General features: G+C 37.8%; 1 protein-coding gene across 7 annotated transcripts; it reads left to right on the top strand.

The window, feature by feature from the left end:
- Window positions 1–245: 245 nt before the first annotated feature.
- LOC103711036 (ubiquinone biosynthesis O-methyltransferase, mitochondrial) lies at window positions 246–23,839 on the top strand. 7 transcript variants are annotated; one of them, XM_039129207.1, is made up of 10 exons: window positions 247–651; window positions 2,992–3,081; window positions 6,541–6,619; window positions 10,579–10,686; window positions 14,041–14,089; window positions 15,243–15,292; window positions 21,158–21,307; window positions 22,989–23,069; window positions 23,181–23,298; window positions 23,457–23,839. In XM_039129207.1, the coding sequence occupies exons 1-9, from the start codon at window positions 374–376 to the stop codon at window positions 23,295–23,297; spliced, it is 1,002 nt and encodes a 333-aa protein (XP_038985135.1). In that variant the 5' UTR covers window positions 247–373; the 3' UTR covers window position 23,298; window positions 23,457–23,839. The 7 variants fall into 7 exon arrangements, 6 of the variants coding, with proteins under 6 accessions (XP_038985136.1, XP_038985135.1, XP_038985138.1 ...); XR_005512963.1 differs by having other exon boundaries at window positions 248–651; window positions 23,181–23,376; XM_039129208.1 differs by having other exon boundaries at window positions 246–651; window positions 23,187–23,839.
- The last annotated feature ends 3,941 nt before the right edge of the window (window positions 23,840–27,780 follow it).

The following is a 27,780-nucleotide window of genomic DNA, read 5'->3' as shown; positions in this document are numbered from 1 at the left end:
CTCAACCCTGCTTAACTATTGTATCTAATACATGCAAAAGGCCTATTTGGAAGTGCGGATAAATTACTCAAAATAAACGTCTCATGAAGGGCAGCGTCAAATGAGAAAAGTCTTAAATAACCAAGGGAGAAGCATTCCATTATGGTTAAAATATATCTTATTGACCGATAATATTCTCCGGCATCCGAACAGAGGGCTTGGCATGCTTTATGCATGACTTGTGGGTCCAGCTCATTTACGGCATGGAAGCGTATTCCGGAGTCGAGGTTTAAAACCCGCGCCCAGGGATCCAAGGTCAAGCCCTTATTCTTGCCCTATCTTTCGTCGGAATCGTTCGCCTTCTCGTCTTTCTTAGCCTGTTTCTTGGGAAGAGATGGCCTGGAGATCGCTCCATCTCTTTCGAGATCTTTATAGGAGCCGTGATGCCTTCCCTAAACCCTTCCTCCAAAGCCCTATCGCTACCCTTCTCCACCCAGCGCTCTCTTCAGCTCTTCTTCAGAGGAGATCTCACGCGGATGCGGCTCCTCCACCGTCTGCGGTTCAAAACCCCAAGGCGAGCAACGCCAGTGGAGACGAAAACAAATCGCCTCCCTTCCGTTCCTCCTTGAATGAAGCCGAGGTTGCTAAGTTTGCCGCCATTGCTGAAACCTGGTCATCTCTCTTTCTCTCTCTCGTCTTTCAGTTGGAAAATACATGTGGTTTTCGATTAGTTTGAGAAATTTGAAGATTTCTTGAAACATGTAATTTGAAATCGGATCAAGATTGTCTCTGTCATGCCTTTGGCTAAGTTTGCAGCACGTTTTCTTGATTAAAGATTGATTTCAGTTCCAGTAATGCCAAAAAGAAGACTTATAATGAAAAAACAAAGACAGTCAGGCTGCTGGATGTGGAGATTACAAGAATTCGTTAAAAGAAACTCCAAATCACATCTTTACTTTCCTTTTTCTTCCAAGAATCTCCCTTGATAAAGTATACGATGCAAAGGGAGATTTTTAATTCTTTTTTAGGCTAGTTCTGCGTCATCTCATGTTTATATTAGTGTAACAAATGAAATTAAGCGTAGGCAAGTTTACAGGTTTTTATGTTGGAACCATCCTATTGAACTATGAAGGAAATTTGACGTATTTGCACTCATTAATGAAGGACATTGTAGATTCCATGAAGCTGTATTGGATGATTATTGTAGAAAAACTAATTAATTCTATGAAAGTACCAAAAGAACATTGCTAGTTCAACTGGGTTTTGCCAGTGTAGGAAAGGAAGGTGGATAATACTCTACGAGAGATGAGAAAACCATGATTACCACTTGGTCAAAGGACTGAAAGGCCATTTCAAAGAAAAAAAATGTTAAGAGGTTTCTTTAAGTAAATACCTCTTTTATCTTCACTGCTGCTACCTTTTTTTTTTTAAAAAAAATCTTTCTGTGCTACTTAATTACACGGTCCTACTCTCCTGCCTGTACAAGATGGAGAACTATTTCTATAGCATTACCATCTTTTAAGTTGCAAATAGACAGACAGTTCCTTTTGTTGTTTCAGAATGATTGTCACATATGCATGCTACTCAAAAGGTACCTATTAAATTTCACTGAATATTGAATAATCATTTACAACTTGCTAATAGAATAAAGAAATAAACACTCTTTTCATCTAGACATAGTACAGTGATTGTATGACATTTTATTGTTTTGTGTATGCAATTGCACAATGACTTATGTGTTGTTATTGTAACTGCTATTCAAATTTGTTAAGTTCATGTGCCTAGTTTTTCAATAAAAGGTTCTTTGATGAAATTTCTTCAACTTTGGCCTGGGTTTTTAAATTGTAATTCCATTGCCCAATGAACCCTCTTCTTTATCTTGTATTGCTGACTTTCATTCTGGACATTAGTATACTCCAAATCTGAATCTGCTTTAAATTCTCACTGTCAAACATTTCAGTTTTAAATATCAAGAAGCACTAGACATTTGAGGAAGTCACAGGAAGTCATTGTCACTAGGATTTGATAATAAGAGAATTTAGAGTGGGCATGCTACATGCATGCACAATACATGATCATAGATACAATTACTGCGTGCATTTTACAATATCACTTGCCTCACACTCTCTAAATTTTGTGCATGATAAGAATTCTTTGTCTATATAAAAATGTGCATGTGTACGTACATTTGTGCATATGTGCATGTCTGTGCATATACACTCATTTATAATTAGAAAGTTAAACATCTCATGTTTTACTGAATGTTGTTTGTCACTCTTGCATATTATTTTTCTAAATGATTCTTATTTACATCTTAAGCATCCTTTTGTCTATAAGATCATGTTATATTGACCTCCCTTTTCTCAATGATTTTGTGCAAATGGATAACTCAAACATCTTTTTCTTGCTTTTTATTCATTTTTAACTGCTTTCTTGCTTCCACATTTGAAATTGCTACCACTTATATACCTAGTTGTGCAGCTGAGCTTTGTGATCCATACCAGCTAATTAGCTTATGGTTAAATCTTCTTTCAGTCATTATCTTGTCTTCTTTTTTTCTCTGGATTTTTTTTCTTTGTAGTCATACTTATAGTAATCAGAGAACCAACTAAAAGGTTCTCTGATAACATAGAATTTAACTATAGGGTTGGGGTCAGGTTTCAGAGCATAGCATGTGAGTATTTCAATGCGCTCATAGCATGTGTATATTTCAATGCACTACCTCTCTACTGTATGCTAATGAAAGATCAGTCACTCGCAACTTTGTGATGTTTTTCTTAATCTGCTTTTCTTTAATATGCATGTTGAAACCTGTCTTAGAGATGTCTGACATTGTTAATTTAAATGTAAGCAAGCCTAGTTGTGTTGCTGACTCAGACTATTTTGTGTTATATGTTATAGGAAACTTGATTTTTTGGTGATGGATATTAGATTCAAGAGTTTATGATAAAGCTTCATATATCATGCTTTTAGATGCATACTGACTGGAATTTATGCACATGGAATATGCAGGTGGGACTTTGAAGGTCCCTTCAAACCATTGCATTTGATGAATCCTACTCGAGTATCATTCATTCGCTCCACACTTTGCCGACATTTTAAGTATGTTGCATACATACTTTTATTTCCAAATGTTACTATATAAGTTTTAGCATTTGAAAATGCTTATGCCTTGGATAAGATCTTTATTACTTCTTGTCTAAACAAATTACCTATGATGTGTTTTATGAATTTTAACTAGAGTTTCATACTTTGGTAATATCTGTCAATTAGAAACCTGTGTTATTGAAAGAGTCTTTACTTCTTATTGTTGTGAATGCTAATGGAGAATTTATATCTTAATTCATAGGCAAAATAACCGTGTAACATTATTAACTATGATGAATTAGAATAAAACTTATTTCTAATTCTACTAACATTTTACCTCTTTTCTCATAGCTGTGACTCCATGCTACTTCATTGGGTCTGTCATCTGTGTCACCATCTTTGTCATGGATTATTGAGTGTTATTGTTGGAGATGTGAAAAGGGATTTAAGCTATGTGATGCTGCTGACTAAAGAACTCATGCTATCAGACATTATAATTTTATCGAGTTTAACATGCGGCCTTTCATTGTAAATCACATTAGAAAATATTAATTCAAATAGGATATGGGGACTGGGATGATACTGTGACTCAACTCAACTAAGACTTAATCCCAAACTAGTTGGGTTTGGCGTGGGGGAGATGGAGGCAATAAATAAATTCGATTATTTGCTATTTGCTATCATATAGGATGAGTTTAATATAATTGTGGTCTACATCAATGAACTCGGGATGTGTTATCATTGCAAAGTAAGCAGATGATTTTGGAGCACCAGCTTACATGGTGTTTTTTCTTACACTAAATTGAGTATACCAGGATTCTGTAGGTACTAAACTAAATTTGGGGCTTGCTCAAATTTATTTTGAGTTCTAAAGAATTTATAGTTTCTTGTTGACAATTTTTATAAATGTGATTAGTCTCCTTTTGCTCTCCAACTATCTTAGCTAGTAACTCTTCTGTACATCAAATGTCTTAGTTTAGTTTTTTTAGCTCAAGCTTCTCATTGGTATATATTGCTTGTATAACACTCTATTGCATCTCTACCTTATCAGCCATATTAAATGACACCAGATTTCTTAACTTTTCGATATTTGTGGTCTAACTGTTCTCTTGTTTTCTTTGGTACTTACTGATCATCTAGCAGTGCATATGATATTTACATATTTAGCTCTGCAAAGGCATTTAATGGCATTATAAATCTCTCTGCTTCTTCTATAGTAACAGTTCCAATATCTGAAAACAAAGATGGAGGTTGATATTTGACCAACAACTAATTGTAGAAAAGAGGTCAAATCCTAAAATTAATTTCAATTCATTTTTTGGACATGAAGAAAACCAATGAAAAAAAATGTAACTAATATTTAGAGCTAAAAGTTGAATTACTATAGACCAGAAACTATACTAATTAAAAGATTTTGCTCCTACATTTGTCTCATACAATATCTTTTTTGAGTTTGTGCTTCATTGTGTTGATTGTCCATGCTTGCCAACTTCAGCAATATTTTAAATCTCAATACATGTCTATGATATATGAGTGATGAATGGATGTATGTGTGCATGTGTGCATGTGTGCGGAATCTCAGAGAGAACACAATAGGCTTCTTAGTTTTGCATACTAGGACCAAATCTAGGGACTTCAAATGTGGCATTCAAGAATGTGGCATGTAGGCCTGGTCGGGCCTGACCAACACCTTTCCTGAGCCTAGCCCAAAATCGTTTTCATGGAGTCCAGCCTGAAGCCCAAATGGACCCAAATCCATCCTAGCCTGATCTAGCCTGAATGGATTAAGGGCTTTCCTTTTCATTTTTGATGGCCAAAGCCCCTTAGGTCAGCCCAAGCTCATTTCCAGCCCTAGCAGTAGGTAAATATATGACTTCAGTTCTAGTAGATACTAGTTTCACTAACTGGGAAGAATTCATGTAGATGGCTTATTGCATGCACGGTGCAAGAAACAAACCTTTTCTTGTAAGACTCTTTATAGCTAGGCACAGCTCTAAAGCCACAAATATCAACTGCATTAGAGGAGCCTCATTGAAGTAGTCACTTACGAGATCAGCAGGTGAAAAGGCAAAAAGCCCCTAGGCTCCATGAATGCACACATTGGATTAACTTATACTCCCTAGGAGGAGAAAAGGCAAAAAAATTATTGTGGCATGTTCATAGATTGTTGGCTAAAGCCTAGACACATTGAGGAGCATATGAATGCAGCTTCGGCAAAAAGAAAAACTCGAAGAAAAAGAGAATGTGCTTATTGGGTAGATCTAGGTATTTGCTGTGAGAGATAGGGAAAAGTAGGCAAAGGAGAAGGATGGGGGTGTATGCTAGTCTTTATCGTGAAAACTGAAAGTAATAGTGCCTTATGCTTGGACATCTTTTAAACAAACCAACAACCTTCTCAACCTTGTTCATTATTTGCTTCTTGTTTTGGTAAGGATGTGTATCCCTCGACTCAGATGAAGAATTTACCAAGTTGCAAAGAGTGCTGGTCCACTTAGACCTTGTTGCTTGCTTAAGAGCAAAAACCCCTGCATTGCTTGATGGATCTAGTTCTTCGAAAACATTTTAGTGCTTAGACTTTACAGGATACATCAACAATTTCAGTTCGTAAGTCTGGATCCAATTTCAAATACATACAGCCAGTGTTAGTCAGTCACTTATTATATAGCTATCAAATTGTCTATTTACTGACTTTGCCTGCAAAATGTGTCTGGTGGGGGCTGTCGAAAATTCCTCAGATACAGAAGGATCATGCTTAAAGATAATTACCTTATATTTATGTCGTGCAGAACAGTTCCCATCCATATTGTTGGCAAAAGCTGTAGTTTGATAGTGTTTCTCTTCCAAAATTGCAGAAATGCAGACAATATTGTGGACCTTAGTTTTTTGGAATCATGTGCTGCATGTCTTTCCTTCTGTCTGCTCTTTACGTACTTTGCCTTTTGTGTTTCTTTTCCTTTTCTTTTCCCTTCCGTAGATGTTGCATAATGCTCCTACTCACCTCACACCACGCTTTTCCGCCCCACCTGACCTCACCTCAAAGAATGGTAAATATTTATCAGTGTGGGAGAATAAGGGTGCTGAAGGTCCAAGATTACAGGAGCATGTTTATCAGATGGATGTGATGAAAAACAAAGGGATAGTTCTGTTGAAGATCCCATCAATTTGGGCAATCAATAGGAAAGCATGATAGTCAAAGATCCTCAAATGGAAATTCCTTGGTTTTGGACTGTTGAGGGGCATTTAACTTTATCATTCAAGTTGGCCTTTCTTGCTTGGAGTTGCATAAACAACTTTTTTGAGGATAGTTGCATAAACAACTTTACTTTCTGATTTATGCAATTAGAATTTCATAAGCATGCATGTTATTCAGGTGATGATAATTTACTGTTATTTGAGATTAGGGGTTGGTTGGTCAAAGCTATTGACATGCTCATGATGTTGTTTTTATTTTTTGCATGCTACCATTCTTTGTAGGAAAGATCCATATTGCGCTAGGCCTTTTCAAGGATTACAAATTATTGACGTTGGATGTGGAGGTGGCATTCTCTCGGAGGTATTATCTGATTGAAACAGGACAAACTTCTTAATTTTTATTTGTGAAGTAAAACCCTATCTTTCTTTGCTGCATAGTGTCGAAAATTTCTTTGTCATATTTGATAGAAGGTACAAACAGCTGGAGTCATTTAATTCAACAGGGTCATGGACCTCTGAAGTGTCTTCTAGTTTCTTGCAATGATGTTCCTTTTTAGATGCGCTTTCTTGTCATTTTATTTATTTATATTTGTAGTTTCTTCTACTAATTAGGTCTCTTTTCTAGAAGTGTTTCCATGTCACTTGACTTAGATCACCTCTAACTTGCATTGTCTTAGGATCATGGAGTGCCTCTTCACTATAGAGTGGATCAACTTGTTGTATGAATGGTTATGCATTACTTAAAAAAAAGTTATCGGTGCCAGCCAAACAAAAAAAAGTTAAGCACTTCATGAAGATTGATGGTTTCCTTAGGGGCAGTAAAGAGCAGCCACGAGCATTCACAAATAAAATAGTATTATTGATTTAAGCCAATGTGAACTTTTAATCATATTGCTGCATGTCATGTTGGACAATCAATTTTCCTTCTGTTAGAAAGAGGCCTAGGCAGCAGGCTAAAACATGGGTAGCCTTACCCAGATACTCCTGACCTCAAAAACCCTAGTGAAGGCGGAATCTAACTACAGCTCTTTGTACAACCACAAGAGACTTTAACAGCAAAGTTAGTTGGCAACCTGTGTCCTATTAGAAAATTCTGTTAGGTCACCAATTGAGAGTTAGGTAACAACAGTCAGGAACATCCTCGTCCTAAGAGGCTTGCCTTTTGACATGATATTCAGAATGAGAATATTTGTGTAATAATTTCAACCAAGGTATGCCGGACTAGTATTGGGCTCATACCGGCTGGTGACTGATTCGGTATTATACGGGTTCGTGTCATGCTATGCAGGGGTGTACTAAAACAGGGAGAGGGAGGGGGAGAGGGAAGGCGGGAGGGAGTGGGAGAGAGAGAGAGAGAGAGGGAGGGGGAGAGAAAGGGGGAGGTTTATTGGTGACAACGTCATGATGCTGAAGGGGGGGCAGTGTGCGGCATTCGGTGGAGAGAGAAAGTGGGATGGGGAGAGAGGGGGGAGGCTTAGTGGTGACGGCTTCGTGGCGACGGCTTCGCAACATCGAAGAGGGGGGAGAGAGTGAGCATTTGACGGAGAGAGAGAGGGGGGAGGCTTACTGGCGATGACCTTACAACATTGAAGAGAGGGAGTGAGCAATGTCCCACAGAGTGGGAGAGTGGAGGAGAGAGCCCCCGAAGGCTCTTGAATCATCAAACTAGGAAGGAGGAGGGATTTTATAACTGAACTAACCTGATCTACCGAATTGTCTCAATTTGGCATTGATTCGATTCAATACGGGCCGAATTGGCAGTTCAGATGGATTGGGCAATCGTTGATTTCAACTACCTCTATTATTCTGAAGTTGCTTCTTAAAAATGCTTAAATCAACTTACTATTCCCCTCAAATCCCAGGTGAAAAATAAAGCTTTTTCTAGCTAGTTATGCAAAAGCACTTTCTATCAGACAAAAATTTCACCAATATCTAAACATAATAAAAAAAGACTGACATGGATGTAGAGATGGGCCGTTCCCTACCATTTCCGGTGTCGTGAAAGGCAAAAGGATATGTGCGTGTGGGAATGGTAGGGAGTATACTATGGTGCCTTTTGATTTCTAGAGTTCTTGCGCATATACAGGAATTGTTTCCAAGTACAAGCTTAGAAGTCAAGGCTAGAACTATGTAGGGATTTCCTAAGAGGACTTACCATTTGGTTGATATCCAAAGTCAGTTGTTTTTCTAAAAAATTTCTTAACCTAGGAGGAAGCACCAATATGCTTTCTTGATTTATCCTTCTATGATTCAAATGATGAAACTTAACACTAGCATATCATCTTTAATCCAACTTTTAAACAACCTCATACTCATACTTTAAAATAATATTGTGTTTTCTATGGACAAAATCTTCTTATCCATTGTATAGTCATTATGTGGTATTTTTTTTCCATTCTGCATCTTCAAGTTTTATATATTGATGATGTTGTTGGTGATGAATTTTTATTTCTTGTTGATCAATTTGTTTGATAACAAGCTGCTGTTATAGTGAGGAAGCATGTAGCCTGCATTTTCTTGAGTCTCATGTGGAGCCTGCATTTTCTTGAGTCTCATGTGACTGTCTATCTTCAAATTCTCTCCAAGAAGCCCATAATATAGAGGAAAAGTGTATTGGCTATATTGTAAGTATTGCTAATGGGTTTTGTTGCTGGAAATTGGACCCGGGGGCCACCGTGAAGCCGGGGAAGGAGGAGCTCCGCTGCTGCAGGGGCGGACGGCGGTGCGCCGGCTGGCTGCGTCCTCCGCTGCGGGGGGGTGTGCAAGTCCTGCAAAGAAAACCGGTGGCCGGGCTCCCCGGCGCCGGCCCTCCGATGCCTAAGTCAGAGGGGGCAAGTATGTGGAGAGAGCAGGGGAGAGAGTATGTGGAGAAGACAAAGAGAATCTCGTGTTCAATTGTGTCTGTGCTGTTTTCTTCCTTTTTTCCCCGGTCTAGGAGGGTTCTCTCCAGCTCCGGATTTTTTCTCTGGTTTTTGGTCCTCTCTCCCTTTTCCCTCCAGGTTTCCTTTTATAGGAGGATTTTTATTACCTGGGAGGTGACAGGAGGTTTGTCCTGTTTTGTAATAATTGGGCACGATTCGGCCCATTAATGGCGTAATGGAGAACGGGACCGGATCAGACCGGAATCAGGGAGTTGTCACGGTCGATCGGACCTGTTGGAGTGGTTGAACCGCCGGCTGTGGTGGGCCTGGGGTCCGTGGATGGTAAGTGCATTTATTACCGAATGAACCGGCGGTCAGGGAGAGCCATACGTTCTGATGGTTCAGTGATCCGGAGATCGTCTTGGGCCGTGTTCATTAAATGCCTGAGTGCATCGGAGACTTGAGGGAGTCTCATGCATTAATGGCAGGTCGTGCCGAACGCCTGAGGAGATCTTATGCCTTGATGGCTTGGAGATAGTGGCAGGTCGCAAGCCGTAGGAGTTGTCAAGTCCCTTGGACTTTAGGCGGAGGTTGAACATTTGGTTAAGGCATCGGCTCGGCAAGGGTGCCGAGCCGAGCTAATCGCCCAATGGGGCGCCCTGTGGCGGGGCTGCTTTGAGTACTCCTGGTCGGCGCCCTTTAGGCGAGCACCTTCTAGCAGAGCGCCTCGGCGCTGTCTTTGGTCGGCACTTTCTAACCGAGCAGCTTATTTTGGTTGGGCACCTCTTGGCGCGCACTCTGGTCGGCGCCTTCTAGTCGAGCGCCTTCCTGGTCGGCGCCTTCTAGCCGAGCAGCTTTCTGGTCGGCGATCTTTGGCCGAGCAGCTCTCCGTTCGACACTCTTTGGCCGAGCAACTTTCCGGCTGGCGCTCTTCGGCCGAGCAGCTCTCTGGTCGGCACTCTCTGACCGAGCAGCTTTCCGGTCGGCGCTCTTTGGCTGAGCGCCTCCGTGGATGTATGACTTGGGGTTTTTCCCCCAACAGGTTTAAACTTGGGAAGGAAAGACTGTGCATGTAGATTGCCAACTTGCACTCTTTCATGTTATCATTGGCTGATGAGAAAGGACATATTCTGGCACAGACCCTTTGGTCAACGGGAAAAATCTGAGGTATTACATATAAAATTATGAAGAAACTTGTCTGCTGTAAATGAAACAATTAGGTGTGTTTTTCTTTTGATGACTCCTGAGATTTAAATGAATTATCGATAGGTTTCTGATTAGGTCTTTTTGATTCATTGATGCAAGTGTAGTATTTCATTTTATGGTAGAATACAGTGATTCATGTCAGTTCATGTCTCTTATTATAAGAGATTTTACTTGAGCAGAAAATTTTTATGCATCATTTCTTATATACCATGTGCAATGCATCATGCTCATGTTTTCTTTTCTTTATCAACAGCCGCTTGCTCGGATGGGAGCTACTGTTACAGGCATTGATGCTGTGGAAAAGAATATCAAGATTGCTCGCATTCATGCTGTATGGTCAATCTCGCCTTACAACAAAAATGTATTTTGTATTTATAAATCAACCATTCAAGCCATATCTTTAGTCAAATTATCATTTGTGACATCTTCTGTTGGTAATAAGTTCAAGGAATTTCTATCAAGCATTTGAAAATTTTGTGCCTGTATACATTTTTTGTATGGGCATTATTCAAACTTTATACACATTATACTTTCTGATTTCTACTTATGTGAATCATAATAATAAATATTCATGTTTAGCGAACTCAGAACAAACATGAGATGCAACAAATAATGTTTGCAAAACTTTTGCAATCCTGTATCTGCTGCATACACTAGGGCTTGGACAAATCCAAGGTTGTGTGAACCTGATTTCTTGACATCATAGCCAGCCTGTCAGTTTGAGTAACATAGTCCTGTAAAATATCAAGACATCACATACTTTTGATGTCCAAATTGGAAAATAAGCACAGATATATTTCTCAACCCCAGGTTTAGTAAAGCAATCAGCTAGTTGATCCTTGTCTAACCTTGTGAGGTTATGAGAGCAGTGTAAAGAATTGTGTAAACAAGATAGAGACAGTAGTGGCCTTGTAAAAGAGATTTATAAATTGACACCATGGTTCTCATAGGCAGCCACCTAAGCACCTAGGGCGACCTTCCTTGGTGCTTGGACAACCCAAATGCCTAGGCACTTGGAACTTTCAAGCCTTTAGGCGAGGAGGCCATCAATCACCTAGGTAGGCACTTGGCTGCCCAGGAGCTGCCTTTGTCTTAGGTAGGCACCTAGTTTGTTGATTTATTGAAGGTTTTTTTTTTTTTAACTAATCCTTTCTTCAACTAAAAAATATTTACTTCAAGAGAAAACTCTATGTTTAGTCCATTTATGATTTCTCTTAGAAATTAATTGATGCTTGAACATCAAAACATCTTATGTTTCTTAGAAGCTTTAATCAATCAATTAATTAATTAATAAATAAAAAATATGAAATAAAACTAAAATAATTAAATCAAAGATTTTAATATTGCATAACTTATGTAGTTGGCAACCTTATTGTTTATCAGTATGATGGCCTTTGATGTGCTTTTTATGAACTGTAATGATTCCATATATGAAAACATACAATTTCGTTGTTTTCTAGGATGGGAGAGTCTCTTTAGGGCTTGCTGATTTCTTTTAGGTATATGGTCAAATTGAGGGTTGGATACATGCTGTAGAAGAGATAAAGGATGAGGAAGTAAAAAAAATAGAAAAATGTACTGCGTCCAAGATCAGAACGAGCTTGCCGGCGGACCACTGCCGTCCCATTCTTTAGTGAGCTGGAGCGCAGCCATCTCCCTTCGCATGCTTCTAAGGCCCATCTCTTCGATTGCTTTCTAGCTTGCTTGACTCTCCATCCCCTCTTTGCTTTCTGGCATATTCTACTGAGCTACCCCTTTCCACTCTGGATAAGGAAAGGCTTTCGGGTCAGCACATTTAGTGTACTTAGTCTTTCACCTCACGGAATTTCATCAAGCTATTCGCCTGCCCCTCTGACTTCTGGTGCCGTCAGCAGATACAGACCTAGCCTATAGCGGACACCAACGCCTTCTAGCTCGTAGCAGCAATAATGCTCCTATTTATTCCTCTTCTGCTTTAGAAAGAGGGTTAGCCCTGGCTAAAGCTTAGCGGAATTGACTTCTCACTGAAAAAAAAGGATAATCATCAACTTCTAATACCCCAAGAAAATGAAAGAGGCAGATAGAAAGGAAAAAGAAGAGGAGAGATAGTAAGAACAGATAGAGGGAAGGACAAAAGGTTTGTATTAAACTTATATTTATCTTCCAACTGAGCTTTTGTATTCCAATAACCACCGACCTTTCCCATTAATTCTTAGAAGAAAGTCATAATTTCAATGCTGGATTCCCAATAATAATTCTAAAGATATTTCAGAAGAAAGACTTCTGTTGGAAGTATGCCCGTATTTTGAACTTGCAGCATTCTTATTATCTACAAAGAGAGAAGTTTCAGTGGCCAGCTAGTGGTTGTTGCTATATAATCTCATTAAACTAACCCAATCCACATCATGTGACATTGTTCCTTGTAGTCACAAATGATATGAACCTTGTAGTCACAAACATGTCCAAGACTGATCAAATGAATCCCGTCTTATTGTAAACTTTTGCACTAGTTGCATCATTTGCTTCTGTTTTGCATAGCTGATACCTGAATTGAATAACACGATCGTTCTGTTTTCACTCATCCTTGATATGGTCCTGTAATTTCTTCTTGATGGGAATTTGTCTTCATGAAAGTCAAAGATGAAGATTAAAATACTAGGTGCTGCACTTATATCAATCATGCGCTAGCATGGTATGGAACTGTACCATGCCATGTTATGCCTGTCATGTGCATGGTCTTGTGCCAAGGCACATAGTGCAAAAAAAGGAGATATGTGCAGGTTCACATCGACAGATCGAGACGTGTGATATTAGGGCAGATGCCTCATACTCATACATTACAAGCACTCTACAATCTACATACTATTCCATATCGCAGCATGGACCAGCATGTTGTAGCACTAAGTCATCAGATGAAAGTAGCTGAAGGAGTACAAGTTTTAAATCAAAAGTTTGCACTTGGCATGCTTGAGTTGACTTCTCTCTATGCTTCATCAGATGAATCATATGATCTCTGACTTACATGGTGTGTCTCTTTCTTGAATTTATTCTATTGCTTTATGATTGCGTATCCTTCTAAATAAACTAATTGCAACCTGGGGTAGCATCACATTCTAACAAGCACCTTTGTGTGAGCCTTGCATTGCTGTCTTATCTAGCCATTTGACTAAATATTTGGTTCATATTTTATCTAAAGTAAATTTCGATGAGATGATATTTAGTGAACTATTACATCGAAATAATGATATTCCTCTGCATGGGTAACAGTGGCATTGATTATGTTCAGGAACTCAATCGATTACATTTGAAAATTCAGTGTTTCTCCCTTTGTAACACTCTGTAACAATGTTTTTGATTTTTTGATCTTTTCAAATATGCGACTGTTTTATGCAATATTGATATTGTCATCCTCATAAGGCATTCTAGTAAAGCAGGCATTGACATATAGCTACATGTTCTTATTTTGGGGCTTTCTTCTATTTTTTTTTGTATATGTTGAGTTATCTTGCTCCCCTATTATCACCCATGTATCATCAAAACAGGAGTAACTAGAAAATACCTTTTATGTATAAGTTTTGTATTATTTGATCAGATAAAGGATTCTAAATATTATGTTTGTTGTTTGTTTTCATCAATATTTTTGTGGAACACTTGATAAGCTAAGAAGTCGTCTAAAGTGTAAAGGATACATGATTTGTTTTGACTTATTTCATTGATTGCATTTTTGCTTGCACAGGCATCGGATCCTGTAACTTCATCTATTGAATATTGTTGCACGACAGCTGGTAAATTCTCTTTCTTTGATCATACTCATTAACTATATTATCAGTCATAATGTGCCATTTCAAGAGTCTTTTCTGAGCCATGTTTGAGTTGTCACATCTATCCACTGTGGATATTGTCAATCCCTCTTGTTCACTTCACTGTAAAATTATGATGTTTGTGGAGGTGGTAAAGAAATTTTGCTGCACTATATTTTATAAGATTGACATTTTCTGTTGCTGATTGAAGATCTGTGATTTGGGAAACTTGTTGGCTTATTACTTATCATTTCCCTTAATCTTATCTAGGGTAAATCATGTTCTATGCTTACTTCTAGAATTGATTGTGTTGATGTCTCAATCCATGTCATGTCAAGCAAGTATTATCATTCTTGCTTTGAATTGCTAGTCTGTGTTCCATAAATTTCATGCTAGCTAGATCCCTGTGTATAAAGGGCATTATGCAGGCTGTCAAGTCTCTGCCTGATTCATTTTTGTATAATTATATTCCTACCATAGCTGGATACCAACAAGTACATGGTCAGGGTACATAGCTGGATACCAGCAAGTACATGCTCTCTAATATTATATAGATAAAAAATATCCACTCCCCAAAAAAGTACTTTGTTATAGTTGTATTATGAATCATGTTGAATCTTATTATTTTGCACTCATAAATTACAAAAAGTATGTAAAATTTAAGAACTTCCTGATATTAAATTTCTAACTTCACATGCCTTAGACTTTTACCTGCAGCCTCAATCAACCTATTAGTCTCCTTACAATATATTTTACACATTTCTGAAAGTGGTGTTGACAAAAATAGAAAATAGAAGTTATGCTTTTTTTTGGGTCAAACCATTGAGAATTTAGTATTTTGTCCATTTTTTGTTTTCTAATTTGAGTCTATCTGATTACATACTGAATTTCATCATCCAATCTCAGCCCATTGTTTATTCAAGATCATATTTTTTTCAATATAATTTACACTAAATTCTATCATTCCAATATGAGCTTAGTTTGATGTTTTCATGAGTAGATTTGCTTAGCTTTGATCAAACCGCATTGTTTTAATAATTATTGAACTATTTCATTTTCAAGATGTAGATTGCTGCAATTTTTGTTGTATTTCATGCATATGATACAAAAGGTTACATGAATACTTAATGTGTCTCAGAGGAACTGGTTAAAGTGAATAAGAAGTTTGATGCTGTGATTGCCCTTGAGGTATGTTGTTGGTAGGGTAAGCAACTTATCTTGAGTCTTTAAGTTCATAAGCAAGACCTTAACTTTGATCAATTTCCATAAAGTCTGTACATCTTTTGTTTCTGTTAAAGCATATCGAGTAAATATGTTGTCACTGTACGAGTAATTAGTGAGTGTAACTTGAAGAGCAAGTGCTGGAAAGCTACAGTAGTCTAATGAAATTACTATACCACTTACAGTAATGCAGCTTTTTTTCCTAAATCAAACTGTTGAATCAGGTCAGCATGATACCAATGGGGGAAGGTAGGGTGCACCAGATGTCAGAGTACAAGCGATCTGGTCATAGTTTAGTTAAAAATACTAATCTGTTCATTAGGAAAACTATTTCTTTAGGAAGGTTTAGTATCAGCAATCTTTTTTTTTTTTGGTTTGAAGGTTCCCAGGGGTAATTTTTTTTGGTTCTTTCCTACAATTTCTCTTTTTCCATTTTTATAATGTCATGTGAAGTGGAAACAGGGAAGCATGCAAACCTAGCTGGTTGGTGCATGTTGTCCTTTTCAAACTAGAAGTCATTCCAGTGAACTTTTAGTTAATAGACATTTTGGGGGCTTCTCCTAAAATAATTTAGGAGTCCTGCTCAATAGGTGTTTTATGTTTTATCAATGACTAGAGTCCCATTTTAATCAAATCGATGTTAAAATTCCAGACCTTTTCATATTTGGGGCTGTATAGGTTAGGCTGAGTCATTGACCTATACAGGTTAGTCATAAAAATAAAAGATAAAAAATCAAAAAAATCCCTATGCCTCGGTCCTTTTTTTCCCCATCTCTCCTTTATGTCTTGCTTGCTTAGGGAAGATATTATTTGCCATCTGCAAGACACGTAAGTTTTGATGAATCTCGGACAAGCTGTCATAGGAGGTGACTTGTAGCCAAAAGAGGTGATTCATGGGTGAGCCTATAAGGGAGGCAATCTAAAAGATTCCACAGGAGGTATGATGGCGAGTCCTTTGGTGGATGCAATCCACAAGGTTTGATAGAGACTGGAGGCTGCTGTCGTTACATAAGGAGATCCTCATGTTTGGCAAGGTGAAGCAAGGTTAATGGTGAAAAGGAAGTCATACTGCTACCAATGGAGAGAAAAAGCAAAATCGAGGTTGTTGAACATGGGATGGTAAAACTTGAGTCGTACTCAAGGCAAATAAGTTGTATCACAACCATCAAGGATTTAAATCACGTGGGATGGGGCCATCCTGATTTTTCCGTGGAACAGGATGTGCTGTCATCCTGCTCATACTGAACTAAGCCCCTCTCGATATGAGGGTACACAATGATATTAGACAATTGAGACCCCATTGATTAATGTAAATTGATTTTATATAGTAGAATAGCTAGAACAATTTTAAAATGAACACAACAAGCCATCTTTAATAGTTGCATCATTATCAATAATAAGATAATAGTCTATCATTTGCCACTGATTATTGTAAATTACAAAGTTTCTCTCTTTGTTCATTGTTCAAATGATTAGTGCTATTTCTAGACTTCTGTCAGATACATTAATCCACTAGTATTAATTGTTGGTAGCGCTTCGTATACTGAATCTATGATTTTTAGAAACCTAATTGCTTTTCAAATGGTGATCTTAACATCTGTATGTTTTACATGCATTTTAAAGTCGAAGTTCTATGACTTAGGTTAAATATGTATGTTTCTTATTGCAGCATGCACAAGAAACTATGGCTATACTTGCACTTGCGAAAGCATAACACTAAGGAAAAAACATGATCAAGGATATGAAACCAGAATTTGGAAGCCCCAAAATGACGTTCTAGGGTGTTCGCGGTGTATTTATGCATACATATTGATACCTTTGTCAACACAATTATTGATATGCCATGTGCTATGTCCACAGTCTCTATAGGGGTTCGATCTCTGGTATTTTGAACTTTGCCATCAAGCCATGACCGTAGCACCGTAGTAAGTTTCAAGAAATTACAGCAAAGAGATTTAAATTATGTTTAAGTTTATTGACTATCCAAATTTTGGGTTTAAGTCTATTTATATGCCTATCTTTTAGTTTGTTAATTGTTGGTTATTTCCAAAGTTTGAAATATTGAGGATCAAACCCGTATTGGCCAATGGTGGGTATGACACATGTCGTATCCAGAATCATGCCCTGACACCCATTCGTAAGGCATTTTTGGGTTTCCAAATTTCGGTTTTACATGGTTTATCATGTTTTTTTGCTATGCTTTTGCAAGAGAGAAGATAGGTATATTGAGTAACTCCCCTAGTCATGGTTTCCTATGCATGTTGAAATTAGAAATATGCATATTCAATATAAATCACAACTTGGAATCTAATATGCATGTAAAGTATGTAGATGTTAAGATTAGCTTATAAAAAGCAGTCAGGTTACTGAAATTCATAGATTAAGTATACAAGGGGCTAAGACATTTACAACTAGTGGATTGATATATTTTAAAGAAGTCTATAAGTAGCACAAATCATTTGACTAGCACGAACAAAGAAAGAAACGGATTAACTTACAATAAGCAGTGGTAAAGGATATGACTTTTTGACATTGTTGCTGATGTTGGTGTTACTGTTAAGGTGATAACTTTATTCAGTTTAAAGTTCTAGTTGTTCCACTATAAAGAATCAGTTTACAATTATTAATGGGGTCTCAATTGTCTAGTATCATTTTGCTATTTAAAATACCAACATTGACAAGGTTTTAGGACAATACTATCATTACTAAATTTTTGCTTCTTGACTAACAAGAATATACAAACTATTGTTACTTATATTTTGCTTTTATCCAATCATGGAAGATGTTACTTGTATCATGCTTTAGTCAAATGATTGGAGATGTCTATCTTGTTTCAAAGTGTGAATAAATTCTTTTATTCTGAAATTATACTAGGAACTGAAACTTTAACACATCACTTGTTTAAGGGTTTTTTATCTTTTTACATGTGCTGAACTCATTGTTGGAATATGCGAACCTTACTGATTTGTGACATTCTTTACCAGTCTCATTCTCTGTGATATTGAATCTTGCCTTCTAGGTCTTGGTTTTATCTCTCTCTCCCCCCAACTCTTGGCAACAAATTGATTTCAAGATTTTTTATAATATTAATTTAATTTCTAGATTTTTTCCTTTTTCTTAATCTTCAAGAAAACTTGTATCTATTACTACAATATCATTCAACTAACAGTAATAATATCTTTGATTTGATTCTTCGTTTTAAATGTTTGACTAATTGAGCATTTCAATGGATTTAAGACCGTTTCGAAGTCTTTATAATCAATGTATTGACATTTACCTTCCTCCTCTTGTTTCCACCTTCAAATAGTGGACAATGAGTAAGAAACATGGTAAAAAGGGCAAATCCTAAATGGCACCTAAGTGTGCTGCTCTACTTGAGAGCAATTTGAGTATAATCAAGGAAAAATTATGCACCTGAACCACTCAATCCAGGTCGGTTTGAGTGGTTTAGGTGTGGTTCAGGTGGTTGATGCCTGTATCAAGCCTCATTGTACTAAGAGGGGCTTGGTTATGTATGAACCAAGGGGTACGCTGTAACGAACTGAGCAGTTCGTTAATCCTTGGTTATTTCTTTCAAATACGCATGTACCATGTATCCCATTACATATAATGCTTTGCCTATATCAAGCTTGTCCAACGTGTCTTGTCTATGTTAGGTCAGCTTAGTGGATCAAGGTTTGATCCATAAAGTTTGAGAATGTTCCATTGTGAGCTATGAACCTAACATGAAACCCTAAACTGTTGCCATGATCCTGATTAATGAAACTTTGGCAACAGGTGGGCCTATTATAAACTTAGAAGACCAACCGGTGAGTTGGATGCTTGCTGTACTAGTTACATAATATATGTTTATTCAACTAGGGAGCCACTCTTCAAGCTTCTCTAGGCTTGGAAAGTCTCTAAGGTAGGAAAGAAGGAAAGTTAGATAGAAGGAATTGCTTTAGTCTAGAGGACACACATTATAAGTCAGGGCATAGGATTGAAATCCGTTAATAGAACTTTCTTGTAAACACACCTTAATGGTATATAAATGCACAAAAAATTATAGGAAGTCAAAACAAGAAACCTTTATATGCAATCTTATATTGATACCTTGGGGTACCATGCTTCTGAAACAAATTTCATTTTCATATTTATTGCAAATCAATAATGTTTATGGAACTTAATTATTATTGTTTGCTCAAATTTGAGTCAAAAAAATGTTTGCTGGTGTATGGTTGTGTCATGAGGGGGCATAGATAAGCAACATAATTGTCTTCATTGTTTTGCCTATATTGAAAATGGATTCAGATTAGTACTGAGGAAGAGCAAATAAGCTCCGGAATTTTTTAGTTTTGCCCTCAATTCTGATTTTTGGCACTGCAAAAATTATATAAGGCAATGACAAGGTGGTAGATAAATTTGCCTTGAATGACCTCACTGCATGTTGATGTTGAAATCAGAATCTCACCACTCACACTTTATTAATCGAGTCTCAGCTTCCACCAAAGTTTGGGCATCCGATCCGACATCGTTATACTTATGCAGAAACACCTGCCTTATCATTAAAATTCTGTAAGAAGCTTTTTAGAATACTTGCAGACAAACGTTTATGATCTCCGAAGTTGGTACAAAGTACTAACCTATATAGAGTCTTTTCTAGTATTGCAGCATGAATTTTGTGTGTGTGTGTGTGTGTGAGAGAGAGAGAGAGAGAGAGAGAGCCTAATGCAAACCTTTCTTAGTTTATAGATGAGAAATAACTAGCAGAGAGGTCACTTACAGGAGCCTCGTACTATGTGTCAAAACTTATTTCCAAAGGAAAGCTGATCTAATGCATTGATTATAGAATATACCATTGTCCAATCCCATGGACGCCCACACTGACCTGATTGAGGTGACACATATTGGCTCATGTTTAAGTGTTATTAGCAAGATCTGGAAAACAGACAGGATAAATATTTTCTAGGTGTCCCCCTAATTGAGGGATGAGAAGAAAATAACAGGGTGATCTACATGCTTGGTAGGTGGCACACCTATGTAGCAGAACCTCTTAAAGGAAATAAAGTATCATGCAGGACAGTGGGTGTGGGGGATGGGAGGCATTGGTTGGATTCAGAGAGACAGCTGATAAGTTGAGACCTCTTGTGCCACCTCATCCTTTATCTCTTTTGACGATGCTCTAGTACTCTTTGGGCTGAAAATGTAGTTCGTCACCGATAGAATTCTGGTGCTCCAGGGTGATCCTGAAGCACTGTAAGATACAAAATAGGGCCTTATGCCCCCCTTTAACTATTATACATCTCTTTAGTAAACCCCTTCTTGCAAATTCTTTCATTTAGTCACTTCAGTGCGAGAGCATTGAAGATGAAGTGGGTCCAAGGGTGAGATTCCAAAGTATGGGCATCCCAGGTAGATAATTCCAGCTTCTACAATGTTGTGCTCCAGCCACGAATGTTCTTGTACGGTCAGCTTTCTTGGCTTTACCAATAGTTTCTAGGAAGTCCCTTTGTGTGCTCACTGACAAACCACTGATTCGAACTAGGTACAGCTATGCATTCTAGTATGGTTTGATAGGAGAGCAGACTTCAATGAGTGAGGGGTTCTTCCAAATGATGGTGCCACATGCTGGCTTGCCTGGTTGATTCTTTCATCTTCGGATCAGAGTTGATATCAATTCATTATGAAGTTACTTTCTGTTTTTCTTCTGATATCTTCTGTGAAATATCATTTTTTGATAGGTCATCTACTGTGATTCAGAAATAAGGATAATATTTTAGAGAAATAACTGAACTGCATGCTTGATGAATCTATAATATATAGGTTGTTTTACACGTAAGTTTTGATTAACAGGTAATCGAGCATGTTGCAGATCCCTTGGAGTTCTGCAAATCCCTGGCAGCATTAACGGCTCCTGCTGGTGCTACTGTGATCTCTACCATTAACCGCTCTGTGAGATCATATGCTACTGCCATAATTGCTGCCGAATACCTTCTCAACTGGGTATGTTGCTACTGTGACAATGTTGCTAAATTTTACTAAACTTTTCTTAAACAACAAATTTGAGAGATAAATGACATTTTCCCCCAATTTTATATATCTGTTGTGAAGATTTGTTGTGCACATTATTTCCACTCGTGTTATCCTGAGGAGCTCATGTTATTCACGCATTAGTTTTTCGAATGAAGTGCAGATGTTGTGAACATAATGTTGGAAAATGTTTGAATTTTAAAGTCTGGATTAATTATAGTGTGCTGGATATATTTTTGCACAAACAGAAGCATGCAAAAAGTTCTCTCCACACTTTGCATGTGGTCTGTGTCGTTCAAATGAATGATCACATGTTTGACATTCAAAAAGGGCTTTTATGACTTTTAAAGCAAGAAAACACTTTCTAAAAAAGATTAGTGCTTGGTAACATCATCTGAAAAGTGCTTCTACAGGCAGAAAAGTCAAAAAAGTGCTTTTAGGAGAAGCTACAAAACCTAGCTTCTGCCTTTTTCTTCTTATAAAGCAGAAGTAACAGCAAATATGCACTAGAAATCTTTCCACAAACAGAAGCATGCAAAAAGTTCTCTCCACACTTGCATCTGGTCTGTGTCGTTCAAATGAATGATCACATGTTTGACATTAAAAAAGGGCTTTTATGACTTTTAAAGAAAACACTTTCTAAAAAAGATTAGTGCTTGGTAACATCATCTGAAAAGTGCTTCTACAGGCAGAAAATATAGAAAAGTGCTTTTAGGAGAAGCTACAAAACCTAGCTTCTGCCTTTTTCTTCTTATAAGGCAGAAGTAACAGCAAATATGCACTAGAAATCTTTCAGAATAAACCGTCTAGAAATTTATTGTGCAGTAGTCCATGAAGTACACGCTGTAGAACGAAGGTGCTCCACATGCGGTACAAAGAAAGGTGCAATAATTTATTAAGTTATATTGAAGAAAGCTAAGGTTCATAATACTGTCAGAATTTATCCTTCTGAAAATTATGTGCATGTGCTAGTATATGTATATTTTTAGAAGGGACTAATTAGGATCTCGCCCCTTTTAGTCGCACCATGCTTGGAGCATGCATTAGAAAGGAATGGAATAGGGTCAGCAATTTCTGTTAACCTGCATGATTTCTGGTGTATAAAGTTTGGATAGTTTCTGAACATGTTTATGTAGTGGAGAGCCATGAGAGAGTCCATTTTGGTGAGGATTTGTTTTATATAATTGTACAGATTTAAGCATCTTGTTATAATTCTGATCCACTGAATATCTGAGGGGCTCCTGCACAAAGGGGTAATTTAATCTTTGTGGAACAGTTTGGGAAGAGGTTGACCAAAAAAAAAAGAAAAAGAAAGAGGGCTATTGGATAAGGGGGGGAAGGATTTATTAGTACACTTGAAAGATAACCTAGAAAATAGAAAGAACAGTTTGATAATTGGTTTATATGGATCCTGTACGGTTGAGACCAAAAGTGAAAATAATATTGCCAAAAATTGACAAGGTAACATTTCCAAGCTAACATGTATGGAATGTGAGAAAAGACAAGAAAGCTTGAAGTAGCAGACTAAATAAGAAGGCACATAGCTGGTAGTAAGCTTGATAATTATGATTATGGTTATGGTAGCTTCATTCAAAGTGGAAAATCATTCCATATTCCATTGATTGTACGACATACTCTGCCTTGTATTTTGCAGCTACCAAAAGGTACCCATCAGTGGTCAAGATTTCTCACTTCCGAGGAACTAGTGTTGATCTTGCAAAGGGCTTCGATCTCTGTAATTTTTTACTCCCCTTCATCAGCCAGGAATGCACCAATATTTTATTGCATGTATTATACTCCAGGTGGGCCTGAAGCTTGTTAATTTTATGGACTTTTTTATGGTCAGGTACAGGAAATGGCAGGGTTCGTTTACAATCCATTGACCGGAGAGTGGTCTCTATCAGATGATACAAGTGTAAACTTCATTGCATTTGGTACCAAGGGGAGTGAGTGTGACTCGTGAAGTATGTATCTCTTCAAATTACAGCCAACCGCTGGTCCATCTCCACTAGTCCTGCTAGAGAGCATGGGTTTTGTTCAATGTTTGTCAAAGGAGCATTACTGAACAGCAGCTGGTTTAGATTTTTTTTCCCCCGTCTAATCTGGTATGTCATTCCTGCAGAATTGAAGTAACAAGGGTCTATCAGCCTCAGGATGGCTGCTTCATCTGATCAATGGAACAAAGCAGCTTACAGATAAACCCTTGTAGTATGAACTTCATGGTCTCTTGACTCAAGGCATCTAGGGATCTTCTTCTTTTATTTTGTTTTCCAAATATTTATAGCTTTTTCTCACCTGTAGGCAATTGGTGTAGATGGTTGATTCATTTAAAAAAGTATTTTAAAAGCTACAACTTTTGTCAAGATTTACGCTAGGAGGGTCAATTTCAGATAATAAATGATACTGTATATTTCTTAATCAGTATCAAGACATGATTGGTTATATGTGTACCTTTTATATTGAGAAGTAACATTGTTACATGAGAACTAGTGGTTTATTTTTTCAGGAATGCCTTGATATGAATACGTTGTGGGCAACTTAGCAGGGACATAAAATTCAGTTGTAAAGAACCCTAAAAAATGCTACAAGCTGCTTGCATCTCTAGGACAGAGCGCGTTCAAGTCACCTCAGCTATACGCACGTCAGTGAGAGGTGGAATATGTGGTACTACTGTTGCTTATTTAAGAGCGTTCTTGCAAGTGGCTTGTGAGGTGAGCAGTCAATGTTCCAGCCATGCTTCTCAACTGGTTCATTATTGGATGCGAGTGCCGATTCGTGACAAGATTTAAGTTGCATTTACCATCAGTTTCACCCTTTTCCTATTTATAAAAATAAAAAATAAAAAAAATATTTTTTCTTTGACATTTCAAAGGTTTTTTTTTAAAAAAACAAAAAACAAAGAAAGCCGACCTCTTATCTGATCTCTACGGCTGCGGCAACGGTGCTGAGCGCCGCTGCCAAGAATCGTGGTGAAGTTGGTTTGATATATATATATATATATTGAGGGTATGCCGTGCTATATAGTAGCAGCATCACATTTTTCTTGGATTTTATTTTTTTAAAAAAAATATAACGGCGAAAAGAAAATATGATGCCGATTATACAATGATGATTACAATGAATGGCACATGTCCTCCAAAGCATATACTGATAATTATTAATTAATTTTTATGAATCTAGATGGATGCATGTCGACAACTGAATTTAGGATAGCATCCTCAAAACACGACCTGGATGGCGTGGAACGCATGCCCATGGTTCTCTTACGCTAGAGCAATTCAACATAAAAAAAGTTTATCCTTCACCCTTAAAATCATCAATATGTTCGGTGAACACTCGTGACATCGCGGAGCGACCGTTGCGATGCACGTGCATAAGCCATCTCAACAGAGCAGACCCTCAATCAGCAGTTACTTGCATCACATTCTTGCATTCTATTATTAAACAATCACCCGAGGACATTTCACGCGTTCATACAACTCAGAACAAAACCGAGCAGATCTTCAAGCAGTAGTTATATCGCATCCTGGCATTCCACTATGAAACAAGCACCAGAGAACAATTCACTCATTCATACAGCTGCAATATCCTTGCACTCGTACTTTCAAGAGCCACAAAAAACGAGTTGCAAGTTTTTGATTAAAATGTTCCAGGAATATCAGATGCTATGGTCAGAGTAGCTTTTACCCACTTCACTCACCCATTTCATATTCGCTAACTAGGCAGCATCATCTTCAAGGTTGTTGACACGTTCGCATTCATCTATCCATTCACTATATCTGTGACAGAGATTTTTTTTAGTCAGAAGAATCCCCTTTCATAGCCATTAAACAACTATCAGAAGAACTAATATATCACAGGATAATCAGTTTACATGTCAATTGGCTAGTCAGTGCCGCGAAGAGGAAAGAGGGGAAAATAAAGAAAAAAAGAATTAGTGGCCATATTCCGCTAACCATCTCTAGCATCGAATAACCTTTTGAGATTGAATTTGTTCCATCTAAATAGTCTTGGGCTTGTTCAATACTGAATATATATGGTTAACAAAGTGATGGCACCAGTTTTATATCCATCAAAGTTACCAACTACTTTTGCTCCTCGTTTCTTCTTTTAATGAGGAGAAAATGATTTTTTGGTTCCCCCACGCGGAGAGGCGGAGGAGGAAACAAGTCCCGGAGTGTAACAACTCAAATTTTGGGCTCGTAGGCAGGCTTAGAGTGGCCAGGCCTAGCTCGACCCATAGCAGCTCAGTCCCGTGGGCTTGTGGGCCGATTCGAAAAGGCCAGGCTCAAGCCCGACCGTTCCTTGTAGCACGATGCAAGTAGAGAAGAAGACTCCTATGCCCTGTGGCACGATGCAGGTGGAAATCGGAGTTATTTGGGGCAATCTGAGTTCGATTCGAACTCTAGGATTACACCTATTTAACTCTCCTCCTCTAATTTCCACTACCAGAATCACCGGGAATTGCTTCTTCAAATCTCCTCCTTTGATTCCTTGCCAGAACGTCGCCGAATTTTTGCTGGACCGAGGTAAGAGTCCTTTTTCTTCTTCTAACCATGTTTTGGTATTCATTTGCTTCAATTTGAGCCGGCATTCGCCAAAGTTGCATCCGAAATAGAGTACCCCGGTTTCGGTCTTCTTTCACTGAACTTTGCCACCACCGGTCACTGGTTCGGCCAGAGCTGCATGGCCCTGCCACCCCTTGGCCCTGCACGGGAAGGGGGGAAGGAAAAGGAAAAAGAGAGGACGAGCCTCCTCATTCGTGAAGAGAGGAGAGAGAGGGGGTTTCTCTCTCTTCTCTCCCTCTTTCTCTCACCTCTCTTTAGTTTCTCTCGCTTTCTTATTTCTCTTTCTCTCTTGGTGTCTTTCTCTCTCTAGTTGAACCGGGTAGGTGGTGACGGGGACTCTCGAGACCAGGTGATGGACCCTTGGTAGATGCCAATAGGCGGTTCAGGATACTAGTCTACTGTTTGATTTTCTTTTGATAATTGAGTTTGATTATGTAGAGGAAGAATCATTTGCGCAAAAAGGTGCTGATCGGAGTACTCTGTACTTCAGCTCGTAGGCTGTGAAGCAGGATAGCTATCATTGTGTTTAGTCAATCTTCGGTAGAGATAAGAATATTTGTATTTGAATCACCATATATATATATATATATATATATATGTTTATTGGTTTGTATCGCTGAATTTGCATCATGAGATTTATATCGATTTGGCATGTGACGATATGCTTTTATATAATTTTCGGTACAAATATATTTATATGGTTATTATACATATCAGATGCTGAGAATATGATCATGTAAATAAAGATACCTTGAAGTTGAGATAAATTCATTGTATATGTGATAATTGATTTGATAATAATAACAGATAAATCAGACGAATATGATATGATTTGGACTGACCTTGTTATAGCGCCCATAGGGCGGACACATGAAAAGCCTCCATGAGCTTATGTGTGGGAAGCCCCCACGGCTATAACGTGGGCCGAAGAACCGCCACGGGTTTCATTGGTGGAAGTCTGTTAAGAAAGGGGGTCATCTTAACTACTGATGGATTTGTGCATAATAGAAGGTGTACAATGCTTTTAAGATAATTTTTTTTTGTGACTCAGAAATAGAACCTTTTGAAACTTATAGAATAGTACCTGCTGATAGATGTATAAGATGTGGTCATAGAAGTAAAATAATGAAATTTTATGACTGTTATGTATTTCAGATGACACCAAGGGAAGGAAGTTCTGGAGCTGTGGCATGATGCTTTCAACAGAGGGACCATAATCAAAATGAAGCTTGATGTTCATAAGAATAGCTACTATTGATCACAAATTAGATAGATTTCTCATTTTCTGATTTAAAATGAAAATAGATAGGTGCGAAATTAGTGTTGCTTGGGAAATTTGTGCTGCACATCATTTGATACGTAGCCTTCTACATTTGTTTTGTAGACAAATATTTGATAGAAAATCTAGAATCAAATTAAGATAGGTGGCTTTTTATTCTTTAAGACTGGGTACTTTATAGAGAGATGCATTAATTCATACTGGTGGAAAATGCATTTGTTTATGGTTCAGTCGGAGGACTAATCTTGACCACCTTTTCGAAGGGAAAACTGATATTTTGGTGGTGCAGTTAATAACATGGAAACATTTTAGCATGCTATCATGTTAAAAAGTTGCTTACTGTCTGCAATAAGATAGTAGTGCTGGCAATTATTGACTTAAAGCACAATATGATAGTTGCTGGAATGATAATGTGAAACTATATTGTTTCTTTTAAAGTTCTCAACTCTAAGTCCCTTTTCATCTCATGTCACCTCACCTCATCTCCCTGCCTCGGTGGGGGTGGGTTTTTATTTTATTTTATTTTATTTTTTGGGAGGGTGGGGTCTTGATGTTATATTTTGTTAACCATTCCTGATTAGTTCTAATCATAGACCACA

This window comes from Phoenix dactylifera, chromosome 8 (genome assembly GCF_009389715.1).
Source record: "Phoenix dactylifera cultivar Barhee BC4 chromosome 8, palm_55x_up_171113_PBpolish2nd_filt_p, whole genome shotgun sequence".
In the NCBI taxonomy this organism is placed as follows: domain Eukaryota; kingdom Viridiplantae; phylum Streptophyta; class Magnoliopsida; order Arecales; family Arecaceae; genus Phoenix; species Phoenix dactylifera.
This window is presented reverse-complemented; position numbering and strand designations above follow the sequence as displayed.